The 27,799-nt window shown below is 36.8% G+C and overlaps 4 protein-coding genes across 4 annotated transcripts in view; 1 reads left to right on the top strand and 3 right to left on the bottom strand.

Moving 5' to 3' along the window:
- The first annotated feature begins 391 nt into the window (after positions 1-391).
- LOC107571304 (natterin-like protein) lies at positions 392-3,088 on the top strand. The gene is made up of 2 exons (XM_016257621.1): positions 392-543; positions 1,909-3,088. Exon 2 carries the CDS (start codon positions 1,914-1,916, stop codon positions 2,871-2,873), a length of 960 nt encoding a protein of 319 aa, XP_016113107.1. The 5' UTR covers positions 392-543; positions 1,909-1,913; the 3' UTR covers positions 2,874-3,088.
- A 349-nt stretch (positions 3,089-3,437) lies between these two features.
- Positions 3,438-10,372, bottom strand: pycr1a (pyrroline-5-carboxylate reductase 1a). The gene is made up of 8 exons (XM_016257617.1): positions 10,252-10,372; positions 9,966-10,038; positions 7,355-7,425; positions 7,069-7,248; positions 5,229-5,450; positions 5,021-5,113; positions 4,763-4,926; positions 3,438-3,906 (listed from the first exon to the last, which is right to left on the bottom strand). Exons 2-8 carry the CDS (start codon positions 10,030-10,032, stop codon positions 3,741-3,743), a joined length of 963 nt encoding a protein of 320 aa, XP_016113103.1. The 5' UTR covers positions 10,033-10,038; positions 10,252-10,372; the 3' UTR covers positions 3,438-3,740.
- A 2,522-nt stretch (positions 10,373-12,894) lies between these two features.
- LOC107571305 (myeloid-associated differentiation marker-like protein 2) lies at positions 12,895-14,588 on the bottom strand. The gene is made up of 2 exons (XM_016257622.1): positions 14,279-14,588; positions 12,895-14,135 (listed from the first exon to the last, which is right to left on the bottom strand). The coding sequence occupies exon 2, from the start codon at positions 13,900-13,902 to the stop codon at positions 12,991-12,993; it is 912 nt and encodes a 303-aa protein (XP_016113108.1). The 5' UTR covers positions 13,903-14,135; positions 14,279-14,588; the 3' UTR covers positions 12,895-12,990.
- A 4,626-nt stretch (positions 14,589-19,214) lies between these two features.
- Positions 19,215-27,799, bottom strand: part of notum1a (notum, palmitoleoyl-protein carboxylesterase a) — a 13,405-nt gene continuing 4,820 nt past the window's right edge. The window contains exons 2-11 of the mRNA XM_016257618.1: positions 24,797-24,846; positions 24,582-24,677; positions 24,335-24,395; positions 24,163-24,221; positions 21,690-21,792; positions 21,417-21,608; positions 20,396-20,493; positions 20,130-20,277; positions 19,973-20,020; positions 19,215-19,773 (exon numbers count right to left, since the gene is read on the bottom strand). Of these exons, the coding sequence (XP_016113104.1) occupies positions 19,467-19,773; positions 19,973-20,020; positions 20,130-20,277; positions 20,396-20,493; positions 21,417-21,608; positions 21,690-21,792; positions 24,163-24,221; positions 24,335-24,395; positions 24,582-24,677; positions 24,797-24,846 (1,162 nt within the window). The 3' untranslated portion in view covers positions 19,215-19,466. The remainder of the gene's footprint in view (positions 19,774-19,972; positions 20,021-20,129; positions 20,278-20,395; positions 20,494-21,416; positions 21,609-21,689; positions 21,793-24,162; positions 24,222-24,334; positions 24,396-24,581; positions 24,678-24,796; positions 24,847-27,799) is intronic.

A 27,799-nucleotide genomic window follows, 5' to 3' on the forward strand; every position in this document is an offset into this window, starting at 1 on the left:
TGCGAGATGCTGAAAAATCTGAGAGACAAGGAGCAATGGACAAAGACACATGTTCAGATCAAAACCATGTTTTGTGTAAACAGCGCAAAGTAATTATATCTACACTTTATGATTGACCATCACCGCATCCAGACTGTATACATGCTCATACTGCTAATCTTATGCTTTTATCACACCGAGCATCAAAACGGTAATGTAATGTTGCAACTTTTTATCCCACAAAATTACCAGAACTTGTTTACTGGTAGTTCTCAGGTACTGTTCATGATCTCTAAACAGTGATTCATTAAAAATACTCCAGAAAGGGCTGTATGTGTGAAATCCCCTATTAAAAAGGGAAAACTAAACTGTTTCAAAAATTTAATTTCCTCTCTCTCTCTTTCCCGAGGGGCTCGAGGGGTGTGTTTTGCCAGTTAATTCCAGCCCCCTGTGAAACTCGATAAAACTGTTATATCACCCTGGTCAAACAGATATCACTTTCTGCCTGTTACCAAACAAGCTGCTTTTGAGAAGATTTTCTTCTGACCGACCACATTTATCCAAGTAAGTGTATTTCTATTGAATCACACTTGTAATAAGTTTGCATGTGACTATAGAGATTATAGGCAACAAACTTCAGTATTCTGTAAAATAGGTTGTGTTGCTTCTGCTTTTTTCTTTCTTTTTTTTTTCAAATATATTTTAAAATCTATTTCAAAATATACAAAAATGGCCAAGAATATATTTGTTTCAAAATGTAAACAAATTTTCTACCAATATATTTTTTGGCCATTTTATGTAACATTTTGAATGTATAAATATATTTTTATATTTAATAGTTTAAACATATATGTTGCCCTCTATATATTTAATTCCAAGAAAATGCATTCACATATGTCACATATTAAGAAAAACTTGATTTGTTGTGTGCAACACGTGCGAACATATAACACATAACTTCGGCAAGGAACATAATTTAAAGGGATAGTTCACCCAAAAATTGAAAAAATTGAAAAGATGAACGAAAGCCTTACGGGTTTGGAATGATATGAGGGTAAAGTAAATAATGACAATTTTCATTTTTGGGTGAACTATCCCATTAAAATTATCCAACAAATTTAATAAAGCCAAATATAAAAATATATTTAACATTATTAAATCCTTATAAATCTACTTCTGATCTTTTGGAGGCCATCCACATTTGTATTTAGCCTACAAAAGACTGAAAATGATTTGTTTTGCCCCTGAAATACATAAAAAACATACTTTGGTCTATGAAGGTTGAAACTAAATATATGTTCTTTTTAAAAAATAAATAAATAATTTATATATATATATATACACATGTATATACATATATGTTTACAACATATATTTATTTATTTTTTGGCCATATGGGAGATACCAAAGATGATCACATCCAATGTCCATCAATATGCAGACTGATATCTAAAAGTTTTTCATTTTTCTTCTTCTAACTTACATTTGGATATTAAAATCAAATAAAATGGCAACAATAAAACAACTAGCCAGGTTGGCTGATAACCTTAGAAGTTCGTAGATATCGGCATCACTTCATACTGCTGTTAACAGTTTCTCCGACAAATGGATGTGATAAGACCTGTTTTCCTGTTCCTGGTCAGGTGACGTTCAATATACACCCCATTACAGAACTCCACAATGTACACTCTCTCTCGAAAAAAAAATACAAAACCTGTCACTTGGGCAGTACTAATAGGTACTAAAATGTAAAGAAGGGAAATAAGGCACAAAGGTAAACTTTTTGAAAGGCTACTTCCCCAGTCACAGCTTTTGAATAAATACTGTAGTAACAGTATTATAGAAATGGAGAGATTAGGAAGCATTTTGTAAAATAATTTTGTCAACTGTGTGGCCAGTTCTGACATTAATCTCTCATGCACATTTCAGCTCTAATGGCTTCAACAACAACTGAGTCAACAACTCTACAATTAATTGGCGGCAATGAAGGAGATCGATTTTGGTTCACTGGTGAGAGCAACGGTGCCAGTTTGTGTAGGATGTGGGTATGGGTGGGGCCGTCGCAGGTTAAGGCTGTCAGGGCCTGGCTTTCAGATGGGCGCAAAAAAACATTTGGAGAACCAGTCGGAGAGCACAAAGAGTTCAGCTTCAGGCCTGGGGAGAGGATCGCCACGCTGTCCCTGTGGGGCAACGGAAACGGCACGCGTCTTGGAGCCATCAAATTAATAACCGACAAGGAAAGAGAATTTTTTGTGAAAATGACAAGCTGGGGTTTAAAAACAGAATACCCTATGGATGTAGGCTCTGGATTTTGTCTGGGCCTTGTAGGAAATTCCGGACGGGACATTGACTGCATGGGATTTTTGTTTCTCAATAACATTCAATCCGCAGTTCTTTGCGACGTCAGATATCCCACCATTAAACAAGTGACTCCGCAGGTGTCAGTGGAAGAAATCAAATCTGTCATTTACAAGAATAAGACCTCTGTCGGTCAACAGCAAACAGTCGAAATATCAAAGAAAATAATCAAAACAAACTCATGGTCTGTGAGCGAAAACATCACAGCCACATTCAGTGTGGATGTAAAGGCGGGGATTTCAAACATGGCAGAAATTTCCACAGGATTCAGCACTTCTGTCGGAGTAGAAAACACTTGCAGTTGTGTGCACACTAGTGAAAGAACTGAAACTCTGTCTACCAATATAGATGTTCCACCAGGGAAGAAGATTCATGTGAAAATCACCATTGGCAGACGCTCGTTTGACCTGCCGTACACGGGCACAGTGAAGATGACCTGCCGTAACGGCAGCGTGTTTTCTTTTCAAACCACAGGCAAATACAAAGGCATCACTTACACTGATATGAAAGTAGATACTAAAGAATCAAATATTTGATACATATACTGTATATTCTTTGATTTTACTAGCCTATATGTTACTTTGTCTACATTCCAAAATAATTTTCTCATGTGCGGTCAGCAGATTTTCCACGCCTGATTTGTATTCCTCTGTTTAATTTTAAAGGCCTATTTTCTCTAATATTTTAGCAATTGTAAATATATATTTAACATAGTCTTTGTCAATTTTTTTTTACTAATTCGAATACTTCATACTCACTTGTAATGATCCGAAAATGTACCTTCAGCAATGTATTATTTACTTTATTGTGTATTCAAATGTGTCTGTTAATTTTTTTTTTTTAATTTCCCAAAATGTGTGGGATTTAATAAAATGATTTCAAATGAAATTAATTCCTTGTCATGAGCTATTAAAAGCCTGGTTTGCTATCAGTTAAACAGTTTGCTTCAAATAACCTAACGGACAATCATTTAAAGAATTTGACTTTTTCTTTCTATTTGGAGTACACAGAACTACTGAGCAGTACAAGAGTTTAGAAACTATCCAGAAGAAAAATAATATGTAAATATTAAATCCAAGAATTCATTTAAAAAAGGGGGGGACAACTTCAAAATTAGAAATCCCACTATAAATGTTTTAATTTCATTCAAGTCAGCCAAGACATAGTTTAATAAATCTACACAGTGTATATCAAGAGAAACTGTTGCTTAGAGTTGGTCCAAACCAGCATAAGGCAAAAGCACAATATAGAAAATGAAGTAAACACACCGTCCAGGTTATAAAAAAAAGCTTACTAACCAGTTTATGAGAACAATTTAAAATTTCTTTTGGTATTTTAGTGTCTTATCTGCAATTCTTGAAGTGGTTTCATCTCTACTGTAAACCAGATGAGGCTGATGAGGTTCAGTTTTTCTTGTGTTTGGAGGTGCTGCTGTTAAAGAGGTTGAGTCCGGTCCTAACACCGACCCCTGCTGCCGTCACACCCGGCTGCTGGAGCACCTTGTCCAGAGTCGTCTTCTTTATTGCAGCGGGAGAAATCTTCTCCTGGTCAGCTAAGTGCTGAAGCTCCCTAAAATTAAAAAAAACAGTGAACATGAGTGAGCAATGTCCATCTGGAAGACAAAACTGTTTAAAGAGGCCATCAAATTTAAAATGGGAGCTTTGTGGCCAGACGACGTCTGATAGTATGAATAAAATTAATAAGATAAACAAACCCACTTTATAGTACGTGTCTTTAACTGTTCAGTACATTTAAATAATTTGATACAATGTAATTATTGTGTACATACATGTATTTTCATTGTATTTACATTTAAAAATTACCCACATATAATTAAAACTGTAATTACACTGAAGACCACAGTACTGCCCCTTAACCCCAGCGGTTTTCAAACTGGGGTCTGGGGACCTCCAGGGGGCCGCAAGGGGGTGCTGGCGGTCCACAGAAATGTTTAGAGGAAAAACTGTGTAAAAATGTTTTAAATGAATAAATAATATTATTTTATTAAAACAAGTAAAAATGTGATTTAAATAAACAATGTAATAAATAAACACACAGAATAAAATAAATACATATGAAATAGCATATAAAATAGCAGCAAATACAACACGAACACTCAAATGTTTTTTTTAACGCAAGTACATAGTAGTTTAAGACATCTAATATTCAGAATTATTATCAATTTGACCTCACTGAAACTTTTGGATAACAATTTATATATAACTTTATATATCCTGCCCCATCTTCCTGTTTTAATAGAAAATACGTGAACACAGGGAGTAAAACTATGCTTATCAAGTAATTTTCAAGGATTATGACATGATGAATTATGAAGAAAGATAAATGAACACATCTAGCTGAAAATCAATCATCGGCAATTCTTTTGACTTCTTTTTAATAGCACTTATTTTTTATTTTGCTGTACCTTGTTCTGATGCATGACGCCTCCACGGCGTTGATCAGGAGGCTACGGAAGCCGCCACTTTCCATGACATGTAAAGCGTGGATCGTAGCACCTCCAGGCGAAGCCACGTTGTCTTTTAACTGTCCAGGGTGTTGCTCGGACTCCAGGAGCATTTTTGCCGCCCCCTTACAAAAAGCATCACAGTACTGTAAATCTCAGACACAAATATTTCTCAGATTACCAAGATGAGAAATGTTTCAGAGACTGTCAAGAACTAACAAGCAGAGCCTGAGCTCCGAGTCGCACAGCCAGTCTTCTGGGGAGTCCCATCTTCACCCCTCCATCAGCGAGAGCGTCAACAGCTAGGAACGCCTAAGATAAAAAGATATATAAAGATTTCCTAAGTCAGCGGTGGATGTGCAAAGGAAGCCACAAGGAGCTCAACTGTTGGTTTAAACCTCCTTTATAATCCTAGGTTGTCGCTTACATAGGCTGGGCCACTGCCACTAAGGCCAGTGACGGCATCAATCAGGTCCTCCTCTACCTCTGTGCAATAGCCCACACTGGCCATTAGCTGCTCCAGGAGCTTCCCGTCCTCCACCTCTGCATGGGTGCCTGTGGCGTACACCGTGGCCCCTTCACGCACCACCACTGGAGTATTCGTCATACAGCGGATTACTTTAGGAGCCGGGCGGTAGTGCAGCAATTTCTACAAGTACAGGAAGTTATGAAATGATATAGAATTGAATTGATGTGTGATCACAGGTGTGTGTATATTGTGTGGCTCAGAGATGAGTGCAGAATCTGTATTAATACTGGTTTTACTGTTTTCAGTCTTTTGTTTTTAAATCAAGTGTTACATAATGTGAAGCTGTCTTTGCATTAATGCAAGACTTATTAAATGCAAGTGTTCAAAAATGGGCATAACTAGAGGAATTCTCAATATATATTTATATAATTATTGTTGGATTTCCATTTTTTAAAAATCTGATATACTCTATGAATGATTACATTCTATGAATGATCAAACATGAAATAATAAGTGAATGAATGAATGATATACGAATATATGATATATGAATGATGTGTTTTTGAAAGACGTCTCTTATGCTCACCAAGGCTACATTGATTTGATCATAAATACAGTTAAACAGTAATATTGTAAGATATAATTAGCATTTACAATAACAGTTTTCTGTTTAAATTAGGGCTGTTTTCTAAATTAATCGAGTCCAAAATAAAAGTGTTGCATTTACATAATATAGGAGTGTGTACTGTATATATTTTTATGTATATATAAACACACACACATTGTGTTTACATATCATATATTATGTAAACTCAACACTTCTATTTTGAATGTGATTAATCACGAATAATCTATTTGACAGCCCTAATTTAAATATATTTTAAACTGTAATTTATTGATGTGATGCAAAGCTGAATTTTCAGCATCATGACTCCAGTCTTCAGTGTCACATGATCTTTCAGAAATTATTATAATATGCTGATTTGCTGCACAATTATTACCAATTATTATTGGTGCTCAATTATTAATAATGGTGTTTAATATGATCTTATTATTAAATATATGTTTTTAGAAATTGAATTTTTCTTTTATGAATAAATAGTTCAAAAGAACAGCATTTATTTGAAACTATTCTTCTTTTTTTATTTAATGCATCCTTGCTAAATTAAAGTATTAATTTAAAAGAAAAAGAAAATTACTTATTCCAAACTTCTGAATGGTAGTGTATCATGGTTTCCACAGACATATTAAGCAGCACAACTGTTTTTAACATTTATAATATTAAGAAATGTTTCTTGAGCAGCAAATCAGCATATTAGAATGATTTCTGAACACTAAATGCTGGAGTAATGCTGCTGAAAATTAAGCTTTACATCACAGGAACAAATTACTTCTCAAAATATATTAAAATGGAAAATGGTTATTTTAAATTGTAACCGTATTCCACAATATTTTGATCAAATATTTTGCAGCCTTGGTGAGCATAAGAGACTTCTTTCAAAAAAATCTGACCAACTTCAAACTTTTGACCGGAAGTGTAAATACATATGTGCTTACCAAAACTGAAAAAATAATGAGAAAATGTAAACAATAAATACATAAAAAATACGTTAATTTACGTATTTATCATTTATTTTGTTTAGCATATAATTTCATTAATTTATCATTCACATTTCCTCATCTATTTAGTATTTTGTTTTGGTCCTCCATACCCCTAAACTGAATGCTTTGTTTTACCAAACCACCAAAGGCTGGTATCATTATATAATTATGTGTCATGGAATAGGTATATTCTGACCTTCTCTATGGAGCTGATCGTCACTCCTGCTGCACAGGACACAATGAGATGACGGTCTTCGATGTCTGGCCCGATCTCATCCAAAACGAAGGGAATGATATGTGGCTTGACCGCAAGAAAGAGAACATCACTCTTGTTCACAGTCTCTTTATTACTGGTGGTGAAGTATGCTCCCATTTTCTGAAGTACAGAGAAAGTACCTCATTAACGATGTTCAAAAGTGTTGAATATTGCTTTCAAACTATTTTGCTGTCTAATATGACTCAGATGCTGGTCAAACACTCACTCTTAGCCCAATGACAGTTGGCAGGTCTGTGTCTGGAGAGCTCGCAGTTATCCTGTGTGTGGCGATCACACCTGATGGACAGGACAGTGCATAGTAACATTGTGAATAAGATTATAGGTTAGGGTGTATGTTATCTTTAAGGAAAGGTACAAGCATATATAGTATTATATGTCACCATACAGCCAAATTATGTTTTACTATTTACTATGTTTTACTATTATATTAATGTTTCATATTTTAATAATTTTATTTCACGCTTTTTCTTTCGTTAGAATTGTTTAGCATTTTTCTGAGGTTTTCCTTTAAGTGAAACTTTTGCATGCACATGTAATAAATGTAATTTTACTCCTAATTTTACGCCTCGCTTTTTTCATAATATTGCTTTTGAGAACGATTTTTTTCCAATCATTTTTCTTCGGCGTTTTATTGGCATAAACAATGGATAAAGTGTGTTTATTTATATGCATGATGTTTTATTAAATATTTTGGTTAAAAAAAAAACGTTTTGACAAAATGCTCTGACAATTACCCACTACCAAGATGGATAGATGGAGATCACATAAAAACCTTTATTTTGTCTATTTTACTCGATATAATGTGCAAAATTGTACTTATTTAATAAAGTCTGGTTTTACATTTTAAAACTTTGACTAATGTGCATCAGTGCATGTTTGGTGAGTATTTAAAGGGGTCATATGATGTTGCTAAAAAGAACATTATTTTGTGTATTTGGTGTAATGAAATGTGTTTATGCGGTTTAAGGTTCAAAAAACACATTATTTTCCACATACTGTACATTACTGTTTCTCCTCTATGCCCCGCCTTTCTGAAACACGTCGATTTTTAAAAAGCTCATCGGGCTGAAAAAGCGAGGTGTTCTCTGATTGGCCAGCTATCCAGTATGTTGTGATTGGCCGAATACCTCAAGCATGTGACGGAAATGTTACATCCCTTACCATATTGTGATGCCGTCTCCCAGCAGGACGAGACAAAACCATTAAAACCCATTACAAACGAGGCATTTGTTGCATCCAGTGGGGACATAATTACTGATTATAATGACTTATACTGTCTTTTTACGCGTTGCGTTGCGTATCGCGCTGCGTAAACATAAAACAAGTGTCTGCATTTGTGATCGGAGAAACAACAAGCCTACTCAACACTGCTCAAAACTCGCGTTTGAATCATCAGCGGCAAATTATTTCAATATAAAAAAAACGTACTTACAGGCTGTGAGTCAGAAGCGCCAAACTGTCCTTGCAAAATTGGAACTGCCCCACTTTATAGACACAGCCTTTGTGCCACAGACGCATTGTAGGCTACTGGTTCAGGAAATAGTCCTCATCCTCCATAAAATGCGCAGCACACATCTGAATTTTTGGGTTGAACTGTTCTGGAACAGTGTTGTAAAAACAACTTAACCACTGATTTCCAGTCGTGTCCTCTTTTGGAAGGCCAAACAAAGTAGTTTTGCTTTCACAACGAAACACACAGCGACTCCACAACATGGCAGCGGAGGCAACAGCAAGAATAAAAGTTACGCCTTCTTTCTTTGCGTGAACATTTGGGTGGCGTTATGCAAATCTTCCCACATAGTGATGTAGATATGTGGGGGCGTGTTAGAACGAGCCATTTTAGGTAGGTGTGGCTGACTCTTAACTGTTATAAAGAATATCTCTTTGGATTTGAGACTTTAGTCTTTGCAACTTTACAGATCTTCTTTACGCACCAAGAGCTTGTAACCAGAGCATGTGAGCGAAGCGGAGCGGTGTGACGTTTTCCGCTCTATGGACGTGCGCTCCGCTCAGTCGCTCTAACCGCACAAGCAATCGCTCCGTTAATATTCCGCTCACGCTCACCGTGAACCAATTCCCGCTCAGATCCCACTCCGGCATAACATTTCTCTAGTAGGCCTAATTGTTTACTGTTTGTAACGAAATTCTTGGATTATTGTCTAAAATTAAGCATGCTGATAAATAGCAATTATCACGTTTCAGAGCGAAATTCTTACATTCTTCTTAATTTTATTAATTGTAATGTATTAATTACAATTTATTAAATATATGAATCTAACCTTGGCAAACCTACCTAAAATGCAAAAACTGAAAATTGTATTTGATTTTCGTTAACTTTATTTCCGTGAAAATAGCTGCAGTTGTTGTGCAATAGAACATTCAAAACAGGCTCATTAAAACACAAACGCACACACACACGAGATGAAATGTGTGTAGATCTTTACAAAATACACCTGGATTATAAAGCCTGTGAAAAGCACACGCAAGATAAAATGCACTTAAAGAACGCTTGGTTTATGAACTGACGTCAATGAAAGAAACACACTTTCTAGTGTCAAGTTAAAATAAACCATAACTGCGGGGAACTGTGGTCTATTAAAACGTCTCTTGATGTTTACTGGATTTTAGAATTTACTTTAAGAAACCTTAGCTTGGACAAAGTGTCAGGCTTCAGCATTCGCTGTGCCCGAAAACACTCGCTCAGCGCTGGAAGAAAGAAAGTAGGGTGAGTTGGATTGTTCTCTCGTTGTAGTGTTTTGGCTCCTCTAGTGGTTGTTGTGTGTAATGCGCTGCTGCTGCTGCTGCTGCTGCTTTACCTGCTGCTGCGAAGCCCTTCACCAGCGCGTGAGCCAACTGACCTGCTCCGATGAATCCAACGCTCATTTTGACCTGTCAGTAACAATCACACCGATCAGCGTTCACCAGCAGACTAAACACACAAGTTAACAATCAGTTAAAGGCAATTCACTGATAAGATGAGGTAATATCAAGACGGAGTCTGCTTGCTGTTTATTTCCTGATTGGATTAAAAAGCAGTAAAGCAGCAGAGACAATGAGATAAATGCCAAAACTAAATGTTTAAAAGTTACCTAACAAACGTACCTTAAATATTGTCGTTCGAAGAGCTGTTGTACTTATATTTCCTCTATTTCACGTTTGTTTGTTGTGCGTGGACGTTTAGTTATACTGCCACTACTGAAGTGGAGTAAAAGGCTTTGACCAATCACGGTAGAGCACTGCTTGAGTCTCAGCCAATCGCTGTACTTCATGGATGCACCATGCGTTTTGATTGGCCAGCTAAGCTGTCAGAGTTGCGTGAGCACGTGGGCCTGTGTAGACAGAAAGACAGCGACACTGTATCCGCTTGTCTGATACATTTACCAGATTCCTTATATTTGATGTTTACTTTTTATTGATGTGTATTTATTCCTCAGTACTATTTTCTTGCTCTCTGTTCCACCTATATTTAACTAGTTAAACTTTTTTTTTTTTTAATTTACCATAGATCTGTTGTTTTCAGTTGAAACCAAAGTCTCTTTTAGGTATTCTATAGTCTTTGGTTGAAACTAAACATAATTTATTACCACAATGATATTACAGACTATTACTAGCCCAAATAAAATGTTGTCAGATGAACTAACTTCTATAAATGTTCATAATAGAGTTGGTTATAAACACCTATCCACACACCATGCGTTTTGATTGGCCAGCTAAGCTGTCAGAGTTGCGTGAGCACGTGGGCCTGTGTCGACAGAAAGACAGCGACACTGTATCCGCTTGTCTGACACATTTACCAGATTCCTTATATTTGATATGTTTACTTTTTATTGATGTGTATTTATTCCTCAGTACTATTTTCTTGCTCTCTGTTCCACCTATATTTAACTAGTTAAACTTTTTTTTTATTTAATTTACCATAGATCTGTTGTTTTCAGTTGAAACCAAAGTCTCTTTTAGGTATTCTATAGTCTTTGGTTGAAACTAAACATAATTTATTACCACAATGATATTACAGACTATTACTAGCCCAAATAAAATGTTGTCAGATGAACTAACTTCTATAAATGTTCATAATAGAGTTGGTTATAAACACCTATCCACACACCTATACTACCAAAAAAAAAAATAATAATAATAATAATAAATAAATAGAAAGCCATTTTTTAAAATAAATATATTTAAAAATATATATTTTTGCTCAAATATGTTTCAAAATATATTTACGTAAATACATTTTACTACCAATTTATTTTTGGCCATATTTTTGAAAATATATTTTAAATGTATAAATGTATAAAAATCTACTTTGACCTCTATATATTTCAGTCCAAGAAAATGCATACTTGCAAACTTGATTTGCTGTGTGTAACACGTTTGAACACATAACTCATTTGCATAAACTTCAACAAGGAACATCATTTAAAATGCTCGAAAAAAACTGCAATTATTGCAATATATTAAACATTATTAAATCTACCTTTGATCATCCACATTTGTGTTTAGCCTAAATGTAGGTTGCTGAAATGTATTTTTTTCCATCCCCCTGAAATACATTTAGAAATATATTTTGCTATATGATGGATGAAACTAAATATATTTTCTATTTCAAAATGATATATCATTGAGCTTCACTGTTTGCAACATAGCATACATTTCAATATATTTTGAAATATATATTTTGGCCACTTTTTTTGCCATGTGGGCATATTCATACAGAAAAGTGTCTTAATTTGTGTACCTGGTCATTTTTGTTTGCTAGGTTTTTAAAGGGTTGAGAAAGAGAAAGAAACTGATCTGGGCACAAAAGAATCCAGTTTAATTACCAACATATTTTGATTTATTTAAATGTATTGAAAATAAGTAACAATATATTGTCACATGCTATTAAAAAAAAACTATTATTGGAGTCTGAGTAGATTGTCCAGATATGCAGAGATTGCTTTCTAAAATAAAATAGTATTTATGGACAATACATAAACAAGTGATAGGCTATATTCTCTTCTCCTAGTCAGAGGTCACAGATCTCTCATGTTTGGATAAGCAGCTGACAAAGTCAGACTGTGTTAGAAATTATAATTTCCAAATGTAAGCATTACTGTATTAGTAATCACATAATAATAATAATAATAATGATGATGTTGTGACATATAACCTATAACATTATATGCATACTTCAATTATAAAAATTACACTTTAAGTTGTACTCATAGTAAGCCATATAACAGCTGTTCTAATTCACAACTTAAAAAACAAAAGCATTCTTAAAGGGATAGTTCACCAAAAAAAAAATGAAATTTCTGTCATCTTTTACTCACCCTCACATCATCCCCAAACTCTATGAATTTCTGTAGAACATAATATACATTTTTTTGTCCAATACAATCACCAAAACTGACAGCATTTTCAGAATATCTTCCTTTGTGTTCTACAGAAGAAATAAAGTCAGTTTAAAATGACATAAAAGTGAGTAAACAATGGCAGAATTGACATTTTTGGGTGAACTATCCCTTTAAGACTTACAGTGTCAATGAATTGCGGAGAGGTATTGTCACAGAAGTCAATTGTACATTGGAATAGAGTCTAAAATTGCTTTGATTTCATTCTACCAAGCAAAGTAACAACTTTATTTAGTAAGACAAAGAAAAAATCAATTGGAGTTAGAACTGCAGTTGGAAAGTCTAAACAATTTCATTCTAATCAACAAAATTACAAAAATCCTGAATATTTTTAAAGTACTACAAATACACACAGCTGTATTTTATTGGCATGGCTGTATGTTACAAAATTTTCATGCCTCATTTCCAGTATTCATATGTCCACCGTTCTGGAGATGAGCTGGTCTTATGCCGCTGAATGCGAGACAAATCTTATTCTTTGAGAGTAAACCAGATCGGTGAAGTACAGCACCAGGTTGGCACAAGTGAACACGGCAATCACCAGCTTGCTGTCCCATGGGCACTTTCCTCTCGGACAGTTTTCTGGTCGCCCCGGGGTGCCATACTTCTTATCAAAACTAAAAACCGGCCAGACCACAGCAGCACTCAGATACAGCAGCATAGCCAGGAAGGTGTAGATGACCACAAAGCGGTCGAAAGGGAAGCGCAGCGAAGACGTTCTCCCCGAGACGGTCAGAGTCACCACCACGACGGTTACAGCGAAGCACAGGCTGTAGACCACCACGCAGTACTGAGTAGGGATGTGGCGGTTGTATTCACTGTCATTGGCCAGAGCGCCGAAGATGATGCAGGCTATGAAGGCTTGGACCACCTTGAGCAGCCCAGACACAGTGGCCATGTAGCCAACCACGTGGCCCGGCTTGGCCCGTGTGATGAACACCTCGGCTCCATAAGCGAAGCAGCAGACGCTGGAGCAGACGGTGACGGCGATGCGATAGTTGCGCACCTCGCAGCCCTCGGCTGGGCAATCGGATCTGAGGAAGTAGACGGGGTAGACTATCGAGGCCGTGACGTACATGAGAGTGGCCAACATGGCGAAGGCCACAGTGAAGTTGTCCCAGGAGATGGGCATACACCCGTGTAGCCTCGTCACGTCCAGAGTGAAGACCACTAGTGTGACGGCAAAGCAGAAGCACCAGACGAACATGCAGTAGGTCCCGTAGGTGGCGCTGAAACCTGCACTGTGGGCCACCAAGGCCATGGTGGTGCAACCCAGAAGAAGCTGGCACATCCGGGCAGCGCCGACTCCAGACAGTACTGCTGCCTTGTTTAGATAATGGCCTCCTTGGGGGTCCATGGGAAGCTTTGGGTGGATCTCGATGAATCAGATGAGTGTTGCTGCACCTCCACGGCCCAATCCACAAACCTCGCCCTTTGCCTGCCTCTTTATTTAGGCAGCCTTAATGACAAATCTCCTTTACTGCTTCCCAGCTCTGCTTTATAATTACTGGAGAGTGTGTAGGATCGGATTACAGTAACAACTCTGGATGTTCTCTGTCTGTGAGTGAAGAGGAACTTGAAGACAAAAGACTATAAACTATAGCAAAAGCAATAGAATGACCATAAGATAATTGACTTTTAAATTCAAATCATTGCTGTTATTTACGTAAAGTTCCAAATTCCAGTCGATGGCCCTCTAGGACACCTTACAGCTTGAGTCTTTGCATAGTCACCTTGTCCTCGCAGGTCTTGTTCTGTGGTATTTGTCAGTCGATCGTGACCACTGAAAGTTCCACATAAGTCGAAAGTCTCCTTCAAGATGCTGCTTTAGCTAAAGTGTCTCTTCATAACAAGATTAGCAAGATCCAGTAAATATCCCACATGCGATGGAATCAGGTTCCCAATTTCTTTAAACTTCTTTTAACACTGATTACCTTAGATCTCTTACTCTCTCTAGCACGGTTTCCACTCTCACACACACTGGCGTGTACTGGGCTTTGAGTTGAAGTGTACTAGGGAAAGCGGATTTAATGAGTGCGTTCTGCCGAGCTCAGGGCCACGGGCTCCACCAGCTCTATAAATAGAGCCCTATATTCCACTGTGGAATGGGGTGGGAATCCAAATGTCCGCGTCAAGCAACAGTGCAGGGAGTCATGTTTCATATGGTTGCAAACTGTGTGTGTATGTGTGTGAGCTATTTAGGGACAGTTACAAGGTGTAGGCCCTGGCACATCTGTCTGGCTCAAAGAAAAAGTGCAATGTAATGGCCCCAGATTAAGAGAAGATGATAAATGGCTTGTCAGTTTGTAATTAATTTTTTTTCTTTTTTTCCTTAGTGATAATTTAGATTTTTTTTTTTTACATTACCTAATGTTTCTGAATGTCTTTATTTTTAAATTAAGAAGTAGTTTTTCATACGTTGTTAAAGGAGTCATCGGATGCAAAATTCACTTTTACATAAATGTGTGTTGGCTGTGTGTGTGTACACATCCACCCTATAATGATAAAAATCCACCCAGTGTTTTTTTTATAATTCACATAAATCTTAACCCCTTTCTCAAATCAAGCCGTTCTCAGATGCTTGGCTGTGTGACGTTACACAGGGCAAGGCCGCTCCCACGATTGCTGACTGACACTGGCATTTTACCTTAGACCCGCCCTGAGTGAGCTGTCAACAATCCTCCATTGTTTTACACTACCATTGAGAAATTTTAACCAATGTATGTTATAGACTTTTCATTAAAGGGGTCATATGACATTGTTTAAAAATAACATTATTTGGTGTATTTGGTGTAATGAAATGTGTTTATGTGGTTTAAGGTTAAAAAAACATTATTTTCCACATACTGTACATTGATGTTTCTCCTCTATGCCCCGCCTTTCTGAAACGCGTCGATTTTTTACAAAGCTCATCGTTCTGAAAAGTGAGGTGTGCTCTGATTGGCCAGCTATCCAGTGCTTGGCCGAATACCTCAAGCATGTGACGGAATTGTTACACCCCTTACCATATTGTGATGCCTAGTTCACTGACAAGCTACACAAAATCGCGTTTATAATCGCAAGGCGATTCATTGCCGATTTTGAACGCGATTTTGTGTAGCTTGTCAGTGAACTACGGCTCTGTGTAGTACATGCCGCTCCATCTGAACGCACGTGCTGGAGATTTACTACTAATCACAGGAGCGGCTTTTCTGACGAGATGCGCATGAAAATCGCATTCGACTGCCAGAATTTTAAAAGACGATATCTCCGTTTGCATTGAACTTTCAGCTTTTCAGCTTTGCTTTGAAAAAGTGAAATCGCAATCAACCACCCCTTTAAAAGTAATGCATTACAATATTGTGTTACTCCCTTAAAAAGTAACTAATTACATTACTTAGTTACTTCGTTAATGTATTACGTTACTTTTGCGTTACTTTTTTAATCTGAGCTGGGCTTGCTTGTTTTTAAAATAAAAAGTTCTATTTTTGGCAAATGTAAAAGTCCTTTCACACTAAAAGTGAAATGAATAAGCCTCAGGCTAAAAGAAATGTAAATTCACATCTGTACAATAGAGAGCGCAGCTCAAAACAAAGCTTTCAGCTGTGCTCACATTGCATTAAGAATAGGACAAAGGAGAAGATCGTTCAACACTCTTCAGCAATAAAAAAAGAAATACAAATGTTATGTTTATCTAAAGTCATTTTTGCTTATTATGGTTGAATTGGGTCATTGAAGGTCAGCAACAAAGGCAATTCGATAGTAAAATGGGATTAAATCCATAAAGGATATTTGTGTTATTTAGCATATTTAATTATTGCATGTTTGTGTCATATTCTAAGTTTGCATTTAACTGTTTGTAGTAATTTTGAGGAATACTGAATCTGTTTTTGTGCAGGTGAGATGAGTTAATGCATGTTCACATTTAGTCTAGAACTAAGCACACACAATTCCTCTGCACTTACTCCCAATTTCTCTCAACATGGAGACAGTCAGTAAATGGGAAAACAAAGTAACTGGCATTACGTATTTGAAAAAGTAACTCAAATATTTTTTTTTTCCTGAAATTAAAAAGTAATGTATTACTTCACTAGTTACTTGCAAAAAGTAATCTGATTACATACTGTAACTTGCATTACTTGTAATGCATTATCCCAATACTAGTCTTGAATCCACATCTCACCCTCCAATCAATTCCTGACAGAAATAGTCCTGTAATGTTGTGAATATAAAATATGATTGATGATTGATGTTAAAGTATCATGATTCCTAATTCAGTAACTCCATGAGGTCGGCAGGGAGGCTTTGGGCTTTAAATGTGTCTAAAATGAAAAGGCGATACTGAACGTTTCTTTGAAATAACTGTAATGTGTTCTTTCATGGAAACATACATGCATTCAACACACGAAAAAACATCATTATTTACAATTTACAAAGAATCACTTCTCTGTGAAAATAGCATTATAAATACGATTTACATAACAAAATAAATATGCAATTTACCAATGTAGATTGAGTTTCAGATATATCAAATATGTTACAGAACAAAATAGCAATTAGTAATACCTTCACATCTCTGTTGTTTTCGTTTCTTTTGGTTGATTTATTTGTTTTTATTATTTTTCATGAGACCGCTACAAAAAAAGTTATATTAAAAAAGTACTTTTCTATTAAATATTTTAACAGTCTAGAGTGTCTTCATTTGACAAAAGTACTCACAAAGGAGTCAGCTGTTAAGAAAACCTATACATAGATAATGAGCACAATACCCTCTCCCAATCGAGTGAGGATTTGCATTGATAAAACTGTGATCAATCGCCTTACTGTCCAGTCAGTACAATGGTGGTTTATTACACAAAGGGGAATAGCACTCAAACAGTGTAATTTTGCTTATTTTACCATTAAGATACTAAGAAAAATATGTCCCAAGAGTTTCTACATACACAGTGAAATGAGTGAAATCCCCATTTTAATACAATGTGAATGAGTTCAACTGAAAGTACACCAAAAAGGCATAGGGACCGACCTGAGTAGCAGGGTCACATTCAGGATAACGTGTGCCTGGAATGTGACTATGAAAAGGAGGATCTGTTTTCTGGAATTAGCATTTCATCCAGGATTTGTGAGCACCTATACATTTGGTACCATAGAGAAATAGTTCACCTAAAAATTCTGACATCATTTACTCACCCTCATGTAGTTTAAGAAATTTCAACAACGTCCAATCTTGTGTTTTTGTATACAAGCACAAGTGGATTTATACTGCTTCAGAATTCTTCCAAAAGTAGTCCATGTCATTACTTCCGTGGTATGGATTTTTCATCCACACCATGATACATATTCAGATTTTAGTGCTAGGGCTCACAACTGTCATTCACACTTGAGTTCAGGTAAAAGTCACTGATGGTTGTTTTGTGTCCACTTGATCGCAAATGAGATGTGAGAGCTATGGCATGAATGGCTTCAGAAGACTTGAAATGTATTTCTGTCATGACTACTCTCGGAGGGATTGGCATAGTAATGTACATGACAACGTTAATGTGTTTGGTCTTGGAGGAATAGTTCTGCTAAGCTGCTGCTGCTGCATCAGAGCAAGTACAGAGACTTGCTACTGCCAATCATCCACAACATGCTGCTGTGAGCATGTAAGAAATACTGCTGCTGCACATATAACATACATGGAATAACCCCCATATAACATACATGAATCACCTCGTAGCAGATCTATACAGGTGGAGCTGGGGAAGGTGGAGGGTTTCTGAAGCACGTTGCAAACTGCTAAAGCAAGCACTAGTCATATATTTGAATGTTGAGCAGCGAGCTCATTGGCTGCTGACACAGGAGAGAACCAATCAGCTGTGCCATGTGATAATGATGTCTTTTAGGTCAGGTTGAGTTAGACCTATCGGACTGCGCCATCTAGAGTTTCATGCCAGAACTCTGTATTGTATTGATCATATGGACTAATATGATACTTTCATGGCGCCATTATGTCCTCATGGTTTTTGGCAGAATAAATGACCATAAACTTTGATGGTATCAAAACCAGAAGCTTGGACATTTTTGAAAAGCTCTCCAGTTGTGTTTTACTGAAGAAATAAATAATGTTTGAAATGGCATGGGAGATAGTAAATGGTAACAGAATTTATTATAAGGCTATTACTATTCCTTAAAACACTATTATTATGACATATTTTATCACAACCCCAAGAATGGTGTTGGGGTTAGAGCAGGTGATCCAGTGTCTGTCTGTTCTGAAATTCCTGTTTTTAAGATTCTTGAGTAGATCTACATATTTTACATGTACTTCATAAACTCTATAATATGTGATACAGATTATAAACTCTATAATCGATAATCTCTGTTCTCTCGCTCTCTGTATTTTCTTCCACTGAATGGACATATACAACTCTAATAAACTGTGGCTAAATATATTGGTAAAAAATGAAAATAAGATAATAAAAAACACAAAGCAAACAACAATGCTGAAGATCCGTAAAACTGGATTACATTCGTGATACTTTTATGACCAAAAGATAAATTAATAGCAAAGATGCAGGTGTACCTTGTCCTGGTTACATGGTTCTTCAGTACTTTCACTTGTACTGTGTTGTATTGGGAACCTTTAAACAGTCAGCAGCCCATGGTTTAACTGAGGTGGATCTGACAAGGGCTCCATTCCAAATCTCTGTTTTGGGCGTCTCCACCATCTCCAAGCTGCTCAGTGATAATAGTATAGACTGGAGCAAAATGGACACCAACTGAAACCAAATGAGGGGATCTGGAGATGGAAGCCCCAAGAGAGTTGGCACAGAGCCCTGACTAAAGGCAGGCTCAGCCTGAGGTCAAAGCCGAGGTGGGTAAAGTGGGTATGGGGTTGGAGGTATCAAACGGACTGATGGGAAGCACGGTCCCAACCGGGAGCGAGTTCTTCCACGATATTTAGCTGCCGCTGCTGAGCATGCCCAGTAGCTTGCTTGGGTCCATGCCTTGCTGATGGGCCATCTTCTGCACGTCAAAGCCCATGTGCATGAGGAACTGGATAACGTTCATCTCCTGTCCCGTTGACTGATCTCGGATCGTTGGGCACGTCGGGTTGCAGTGAGGCCACGGACAGCTGTCGATCAAGTGCACGGGACAGCCTTTGGGAGGGGATTTATTATTTCGGCTGTTTTCTTGTAGACTGCGGTCCCAGCAGTGGAGCGCTCTGGGTAGAGACGTGCCTTTGACGTGAACGTCAGTCCAGTAACTATAACAAACACAAGAGGGAAGAGCTAGTCAATGAGCATCCCATTCATGTCATTAATGGAAATCAACAAAGCCATCATTTAAGTTAATGGGGAAATAACTATTTGAACTTCATTTAAATAACTAGAAAAGTGGTAAAATACAGTATAAATATACTCCTGAACTAGTCGAGATATACAAAATTCAAAGAGATCACTTACTTTCTTGTTATGAATTCATGCGAAAGGCAAGCTGGAGCAAACATGGCGCTGAAGGTAAGAAGTAGAGCATTAGAAACAGCAAAAAAATGTATTCACGTCAAACAAAAACGAATGCTTTGTTCACAATGAGAGTCTCTGAAGGGCACGTCAAACTTACGGGACATCCTTCAGAGTGTTCCTCAGCTCAGTCCCCAGATTCTGAATATAACGCCATTGGCCCTCTTGAACGGGCTGTCCCGTCAGATGAATGTTGTCTACTGTTAGCTGGGCTTCATCGAACAGCCACTGCACTATGAACACAGGGCCTGTGACAAAGAAACATCACACCGAGTTAACAAAAAATAAACAAACTCAACAGTGTCTGTAAGGAACTAGTTAAAATGTGGCTGGCTGTGGCTGGTGCCTTGTATGTCCTATACTCACGTTTAATGGTAGGATAAACTTTATATCCAAAGAAGCAGTTCCATTCTTTTCCTTCATAAGCCTGTCGGCATCGCTCAGGTACCACACCGCCCCAGTATCTGTCAAAAAAGAAAAGATAGATACATTCCTAAATGACTAATTCAGTCAAGTTCACATGTATATGAAGAAAAAGGTAATCATGGAATGCTATTTGTGTTTGAAAGACTGTTCACACCAAGTTGAATATTCAATGTCAATTTGCAAAAACATTTGCATGTCGCCAATGTGATGGTTTTCTAATCTATTTTCCATGGCACTGTGAAAAAAGCTGACCGACCAAAAAGATTTGCACTTAGGGTCACATGCCCTGAGCCGCTGCTGTTACATAAAGCTACAACGTGGTGGCGCTTATAAACAGAGTATTTTGCTAAGCGACAGTGAATAGCAAAGGAAGAATCCAGACCCAGCTCTCTTGTCTCTGTGCTCTTGTATTTGTTGCTGTCTGATAAACAGAATAACAGATTAAAAAAAAAGTCTGAATGGCTGTTTAAAAACCTACTGCCTGACTTTCTTCTCCATAACAAGCTGGTGTCAGAAATGAAAAGTTATGCAGCACTGCCCTTTTGTTATATAGTCACTTTTAGTTATACTGTAGTGGAGCGAAGATATGTCTTTGAGAACATGTGCAAATCAGATTTCTACAAGAACTGCATGACCCACCTCTCTGAAATTCTCATTTCTTATTCGAACTTTTCATCATACTGAGCATCACTTCCACATTTTTTCCCCCTCCAAATCCTTGCAACACACCATCACCATTAAAAGCAATGTTCTCTGACAGCATAAACTAATGTGACCATCCTTAAATGGATAGTGAAAATTCACCCAAAAATGAAAATTCTGTCATCATTCACTCAACCTCAAATTGTTCCAAACCTGCATGAGTTTCTTTTTTCTATTTTGAAGAATGTGGGTATGGAAAAAAGTCAATGGGGACCAAAATACATTTTTTTATACGGTAATAAAAATGTAATATTCTTACTTGATTCCTCTCTTGATGACCTCTGTGGGGGCACAGTTGATGGTGTCCACACAGTCAGTGCAGCGGTATTGTTTGTTGTCCAAGAACCAGCCAGAGTCGGACAGACCCCTGACCTGGATGTTTGTGTGACCCAACTCCTCCAGGAGCTCAGATACTGGGTCCACGTTCAGCAACACCCCAGTGCCACCCGCACTGTGGACAAGACACATAAATTTAGTCAACATCAGTCATGCATATCAAACTCATAAACCATGGTCTGCAATGTGGACTCACCTGCTTCCAGATAACAGCAGTATCTTAGCATTGTCCAGACCCTTTGTTAGCAGGTCCTTTACAACTTCCTTTATGATCAGTGAACCCATGAACGCATAGTCATCTGTACATAAAAAAACAACAATTTAATGACAGCTAGTGCTAACTAACTTATACGTGTTGGTGATGGAATCAAGTGGTAATATATTGATACTTTGATATAATAATCAAATGTTTTGGGTCATTACGATTAAAAAAAATATATATAACTTTTATTCAGCAATGATGCATTAATTTGGTCAAAAGTGACAATAAAGACATTTGTTATGTTACAACTGATTTCTGTTTCAAAAAATGCAGAGCATTTGATATGAAAAATATGAAGCAGCACAACAGTTTTCAACACTGAAATTAAAGGGGTCATATGATGTTGCTAAAAAGAACATTATTTTGTGTATTTGGTGTAATGAAATGTGTTTATATGGTTTAAGGTATAAAAAAAACACATTATTTTCCACATACTGTACATTACTGTTTCTCCTCTATGCCCCGTCTTGTCCAGCTATCCAGTGCGTTATGATTGGCCAAATACCTCAAGCGTGTGACGGAAATGTTACGCCCCTTACCATACTGTGATGCCGTCTCCCGGCACGACCAGACAAAACCAATAAAACCCATTACAAACGAGGCATTTGTTGCATCCAGTGGGGACATAGTTACGGATTATAATGACTTATACTGTCCTTTTACGCGCTGCGTTGCATTGCGTAAACATGAAACCATGTCTGCATTTGTGATCGGAGAAATGACAAACAACAAGTGCTACTCCACACTGCCCAAAACTCGCGTTTGAATCATCAGTGGCAAATCCTTTAAATGAAAACGTACTTACAGACTGTGAGTCAGAACAGCCGGCATTGTAGTCTACTCTCCCAGGAGCCATTTTAGGTAGGCGTGGTTAACTCGTAACTTTTATAAAGAATATCTCTTTGGATTTGAGACTTTAGTCTTTGCAACTTTACAGATCTTCTTTATGCACCAAGAGCTTGTAACACTCCAAAGAGAAATGAAAAATTGAAATCGCATCATATTACCTCTTTACGAAATGTTTTTTTGAGCAGCAAATCAGCATACTAGAATGATTTCTAAAGGATCATGTAACACTGAAGACGGGAGTAATGATGCTGAAAATTCAGCTTTGCTACCACCTTAATAAATGTTTTATATATATCTTTTTTTTTTAAATAATTAATTTTTATTTAAAAATATTTCACAATATTGCTGTTATTTACTGATTTACTGACTGTTCAAATAAATGTGTCACGAATCCGGTCTATGAACTTCAATTCACTCACCACCAGAGGTCACCCTTCCATTACATTGACTCTTGCACTGCACACACTGTTGCATGTCATCCTGGACTACATATCCCATCATCCATTGCACTGATATAACACTCACTCTGATCCCTTTCAAACTGCCAAGTATTGTTTAGCGCTGATCGCTCATCGTGTGATAGCTACTTTACGGAGCCTTTTCCCCTGTGTTAGTTTCTAGTTCCAGTCTTAGTCTAGTCTCGCCGTGTTTTCTGATTTCCTGGTACCTGATTTTTGCCTGTTTATCTTAAGTTAACCCTTTGCCTGCTGTTTCGGACTGTGTTTGCACCTCGCTTGGACTCTAGCTCGTGTTATTGGACTACCCCTCATGTCAAGCCCTCTGGATATTGTTAGCCGCTTATCGACCACGCCTGTTTTGGATTACTCTTCTGTCTTGCCCTCAATATACCTGTTTGCCATTGTCTGACCCATGCCTGTTTTATGACCACGTCTCTGTCTCCTATTAAAGCTTTGCAAATGGATCCGCAAGTCTCATGTCTCGTTCGCCTCGTAACAAAATGCAGCCTTGGTGAGCAAAAGAAACATCTATCAAAAAATTCTGAGACCACTAGTTAAAAATCTTATTAAATTATATTTATAATTAAATTATAAAAGTGAAAATATCTTATTTAGTATTCCTGAATGAATGAATGATGTATTTATATAGCGCTTTATTGTGTATTGTTGTACACCCAATGCGCTTTACAAGCATGTGGGATTGTAAATATGACATTCCTGTCATATTTAGTACATTTTTCATTACAACTTAAATTATTATGAATAAATCGTATGAATTTCATGAATTTACACTTGAGCTAGCATTAAATCCACACGCTTGGGCAAAATTGGATTGTCCATGTTATTCGGCATAATTGAGAATGATCTGAATGGAAATTATGGACAAAACAAAATCTTTTGTACAAAGCAGTTACCTATAAATGTTAACAAAAAGTTAATATTTCTTATTTTGTCTGTAAACTTTTGTTTATTTATTAATTTTTTCAAAATCATAAAATATTCTTATTTTTCTCTCAGGTTAAAGTGAAATTTCATCCGTGCATTGTAAGCTGTGTATACCATATTAGTGAATGTATCATCTGTTATGTAAGTTGTCTTACTTTGATCAGTTTTTGGTGTGGCTCCACTCCATACATCACTTGAGCAATATGGGATGAACCTAAAAAGTGATAAAAAAAAATTTAGGTCCAAAATCTTTATGAAAATCACCTAAATAGGAAGAAGTAACAGAATATTTACTTCTCTTTAACACAAACATAGTGGGATACTCACACCATGTTGGCATTCCACCAGTGTGGGTTTTCCTCTGGAAGTGAAGACAGTATTCCTGTGCCTAAAGTTAAAATAAAGACATACATTATGAAATTATACAAAATAACAGAAATTAGAATAGTCTCATTTTGAAATCTAGTTTATGTGTGTTTATTGCGCCAAGAATTTTGATCTGGGTGTGAATAAGCCTTTATAGTAATATTATTAGAAATGGAGTTTCAGTTGAAAGACTGTTGGCATTTCTAACCTGTCTTAGTTTGTGGCCATTTGGAGGAGCTCATGAGCCTCCTCATGGTCTCGTATCTGCTGTCACAGTTCTCTTTGTTGAAGCAGTACCAGCCACCTGCAGAGATAGAGAGACAAGTGTCTTACATGATCTTCCTGGCAGATACACACAATGCTGTGAAAATATAGTCTGAATTCTACCGAAGTTATTCTGATGATTGAACGCTTCACACTTACCCTCCAGAAATATTAACCACCTTCTGCTTCCTTTGGACTCCTTCAGGTAGTACCTGCAATAAAGCAGATACTTGCATTAAACCTATACTTACAACTTATATATGCAAAGCACTGCCTTTTTATAAATTCAGTAAAGTATTCAATATAGTTCCTATTGTTATTTTTATCAAGTAATCTGTTAACAAAATACACTTTTTTATTATTCTAATCCTAAACAGACAATGAGTGAATGTGCGGCACATTCAGGTCATAAAAGTATGTGTGTGTGTGCGCATGTACATAAGCTGTACACGCAGATGATATAATATTATTGAAATAAAGGCCCACTTAAGTGTACTTATGACTATTTGTAAGCACACTTTTAAAAAGTGAACTTTGTAATAATGTCAATTTTAGCTTTAAAGTACATTTTAAATCATGTTTTAATAATCTTTCATCATGTTTTAAAGAAATACACTTATTTTGATGTGTTGACTAACATCCTAAAGCACATATGATTGTTTTTAACCATAGTGTTATTCAATATTACATATAAAGTTAGTATATTTTAAATATACTAAATTGCATCTCCATCATTACAACATTGTTACAACATATATATTTAAATACGTGACATACAAATTTCAATAGAAATTACATTAAAGTATATTTTAGTATACCATACATTTTTGTCAATACATTCAACACTAAACTTTAACCACATTTCAACGCAAGTCATTTTGAAAATACACATAAAAACGTACTTAAGTCTTATAAGTGAGTCAAAAAGCACTCTAAAGTTCAGCTGATGCATTTATTATAAATTATACTAGAATACATTTTCATTCAGTTCACACGTGATTTTCTATGCAATGTTCACAGTATCCAGAAGAGGGCATTCAGCTATTGTGTAAACTCAGTCTATCTCAAACTTCAGTCATTTTTGCTTGTGTGAGAAAGTTACAGTTGTGGTTCAGTTTGTTACTTTGAGGGGCATCAGTCTGCCATAATTAAAGACAGCTTAAATATGCATCCAGTTTATGCCACTGGTGACCACATTTTTGGCATATGGTGTACATTTCTCACTGTTACCCACCTCACCACTACTTACACGCTAACGATGTATGCTTCGTTACATTACAACTTATAAAGCTTGGGCTACAAGTCTGCCAGCCCTCAGAAACTTAACCTGAACAAGTTTTAAATGCAGAAAGATTAGGACAAGCCTAAATAGTTTTCTGTAGTATAGAGGAATGGTTTTGAGTTCCAGAGAACTTGGGGAATCCATGAGTGGAGTCCATCCATGTGTAACAGCATATCACACGACCCACAGCAGACCTTCTCTACAAGCACTGACTGCAGATCTGAGAAAGAACGCAGGCTGCTGCCAAAAAAATATTGCAGCTTCGGTGCATTGAAGAGCGTCTACGGTGAGCATGTTCCCAGAGTCAGAGTTTATGCCAGCTCTGATTCCCTGGTAGCAAAGCATAAAAGAACTCTAGACTGCTCAAGCATATTAATTATGATTCGTAATTGGGAACATCAGGAATTTGCAAGTCAGAATCTCAGAAACAGATGATCAATTAATGCCGGTTTGCTACTATATGCAATTCTTATATATGCGATTCTTTGTATGTAGCATTAATAATGTTAATTATAACTGCAATCAAATTTGAAGACCCATATCCCTGTGGATATCCCTTAATCCAAAACACTGTGATGTGCATAAATGTGATATGCATAAAGTAGGCTTAAGTTGCTTCATATAACACGTTTTTGAATGTCAGTTGTTTGACAATCTTTATAGCAGCAGATAGGATTTTATTTGTTGCATGATAATATGTAGTTTCATAACACAATGATGCTGGAGAATAGTATGATCAAGACCCACAATTATCATGTAAAATAAGGAAATGCGGTACAGGATACATGGACAGATTTACAAGATTTTACATTATTTCAAGATATCGTTATTATTTGATTATTTTAGGCAATATTGGCCTATACACTGTGCTGTCGCAAGGAAAGCGTACTTACGCACAGCTGGATCAAATTTTCTACTTTTGTACATCTGTCCCCACTTTCACATTTTACAAGAGTCTAACGTTTTAACTTAAGTGCTTAAGATTTAAATTTAAGACAGCAGAGGCTCAGGTATGTCATGTAATGATGTGTCTGGTGCCTAATAAATTATTCATATTGTAAATAATGTACATAACAGTCATTTCGAACATGGTAGTTATATTGTAGTGTCTAAACCCAAGCGATATACTGCCCCAATATCATATAACCAATCAACCAATATCCCGCTCTTATAAGAATTTCCCTATATACCCTATAGTGATTGGGCAATATAGCCAATTAGCTCATGTTGTTTTGACCTCAGTATCTTGAGTTGAGTCTCAGTCACCAGGTATGCTAGAAAAGTGATGCATTCAAAAATCCAAACAAAGTGAAAATTGGTGCAATACTTGGAAGGTGCGGGCGGAGGAATGTTAATGTTTCAGAACTGGTCATTGAAAACCCATAAGGATTGACCACTACTCTGGGGACGACGTGTCCCTCATGATGGTTTTGAACTTGCGCTGACATTTTCAGAGACATAGACAGCTTTTTTCTGTTATAGCATCAAATAAAATGGATATTGATTCTAAAAGATCAGCAGTCGCAGGTCTGCAAAAGCCAATTGGAGATGTCACTGAAATCAGGCATTTCTATTATATATTTGTCATGTCTACCTCAGCTGCACATCAACTCCAATGCACTTATTTTGCATATACTGTAAACTCTATAGATCATATTAAAGCACATATTTCCTTCTTACTCAACACAAGCCCCACCCACCTGTCACTGTATTACTATTTCTTCTAGTGATTCCCTTGCAAGTCTTCTCAACCTGGTCCTGGCGTGCACAACTTGCTCTGACATCTTCATCCCACAATTGTATTATTGTTTTAATATTAATATTACACTCCTGTATTAATAAATCTTGATTTGACATGAAAGTGTCATGCCATTGTCTTT

Source organism: Sinocyclocheilus grahami, unplaced genomic scaffold, assembly GCF_001515645.1.
Source record: "Sinocyclocheilus grahami isolate Dianchi unplaced genomic scaffold, SAMN03320097.WGS_v1.1 scaffold1578.1, whole genome shotgun sequence".
NCBI classification, from domain to species: Eukaryota; Metazoa; Chordata; class Actinopteri; order Cypriniformes; family Cyprinidae; genus Sinocyclocheilus; species Sinocyclocheilus grahami.

Excerpts from the sequence above, each read along its gene's own strand:
- pycr1a (XM_016257617.1), bottom strand. The coding sequence starts at position 10,032 with ATGAGCGTTGGATTCATCGGAGCAGGTCAGTTGGCTCACGCGCTGGTG. Across the intron at positions 5,451-7,068 it reads CGATCAGCTCCATAGAGAAG|AAATTGCTGCACTACCGCCC; the intron begins GTCAGAATATAC and ends CTGTACTTGTAG. Across the intron at positions 5,114-5,228 it reads GTGGCAGTGGCCCAGCCTAT|GCGTTCCTAGCTGTTGACGC; the intron begins GTAAGCGACAAC and ends TTTTTATCTTAG.
- LOC107571304 (XM_016257621.1), top strand. The coding sequence starts at position 1,914 with ATGGCTTCAACAACAACTGAGTCAACAACTCTACAATTAATTGGCGGC.
- LOC107571305 (XM_016257622.1), bottom strand. The coding sequence starts at position 13,902 with ATGGACCCCCAAGGAGGCCATTATCTAAACAAGGCAGCAGTACTGTCT.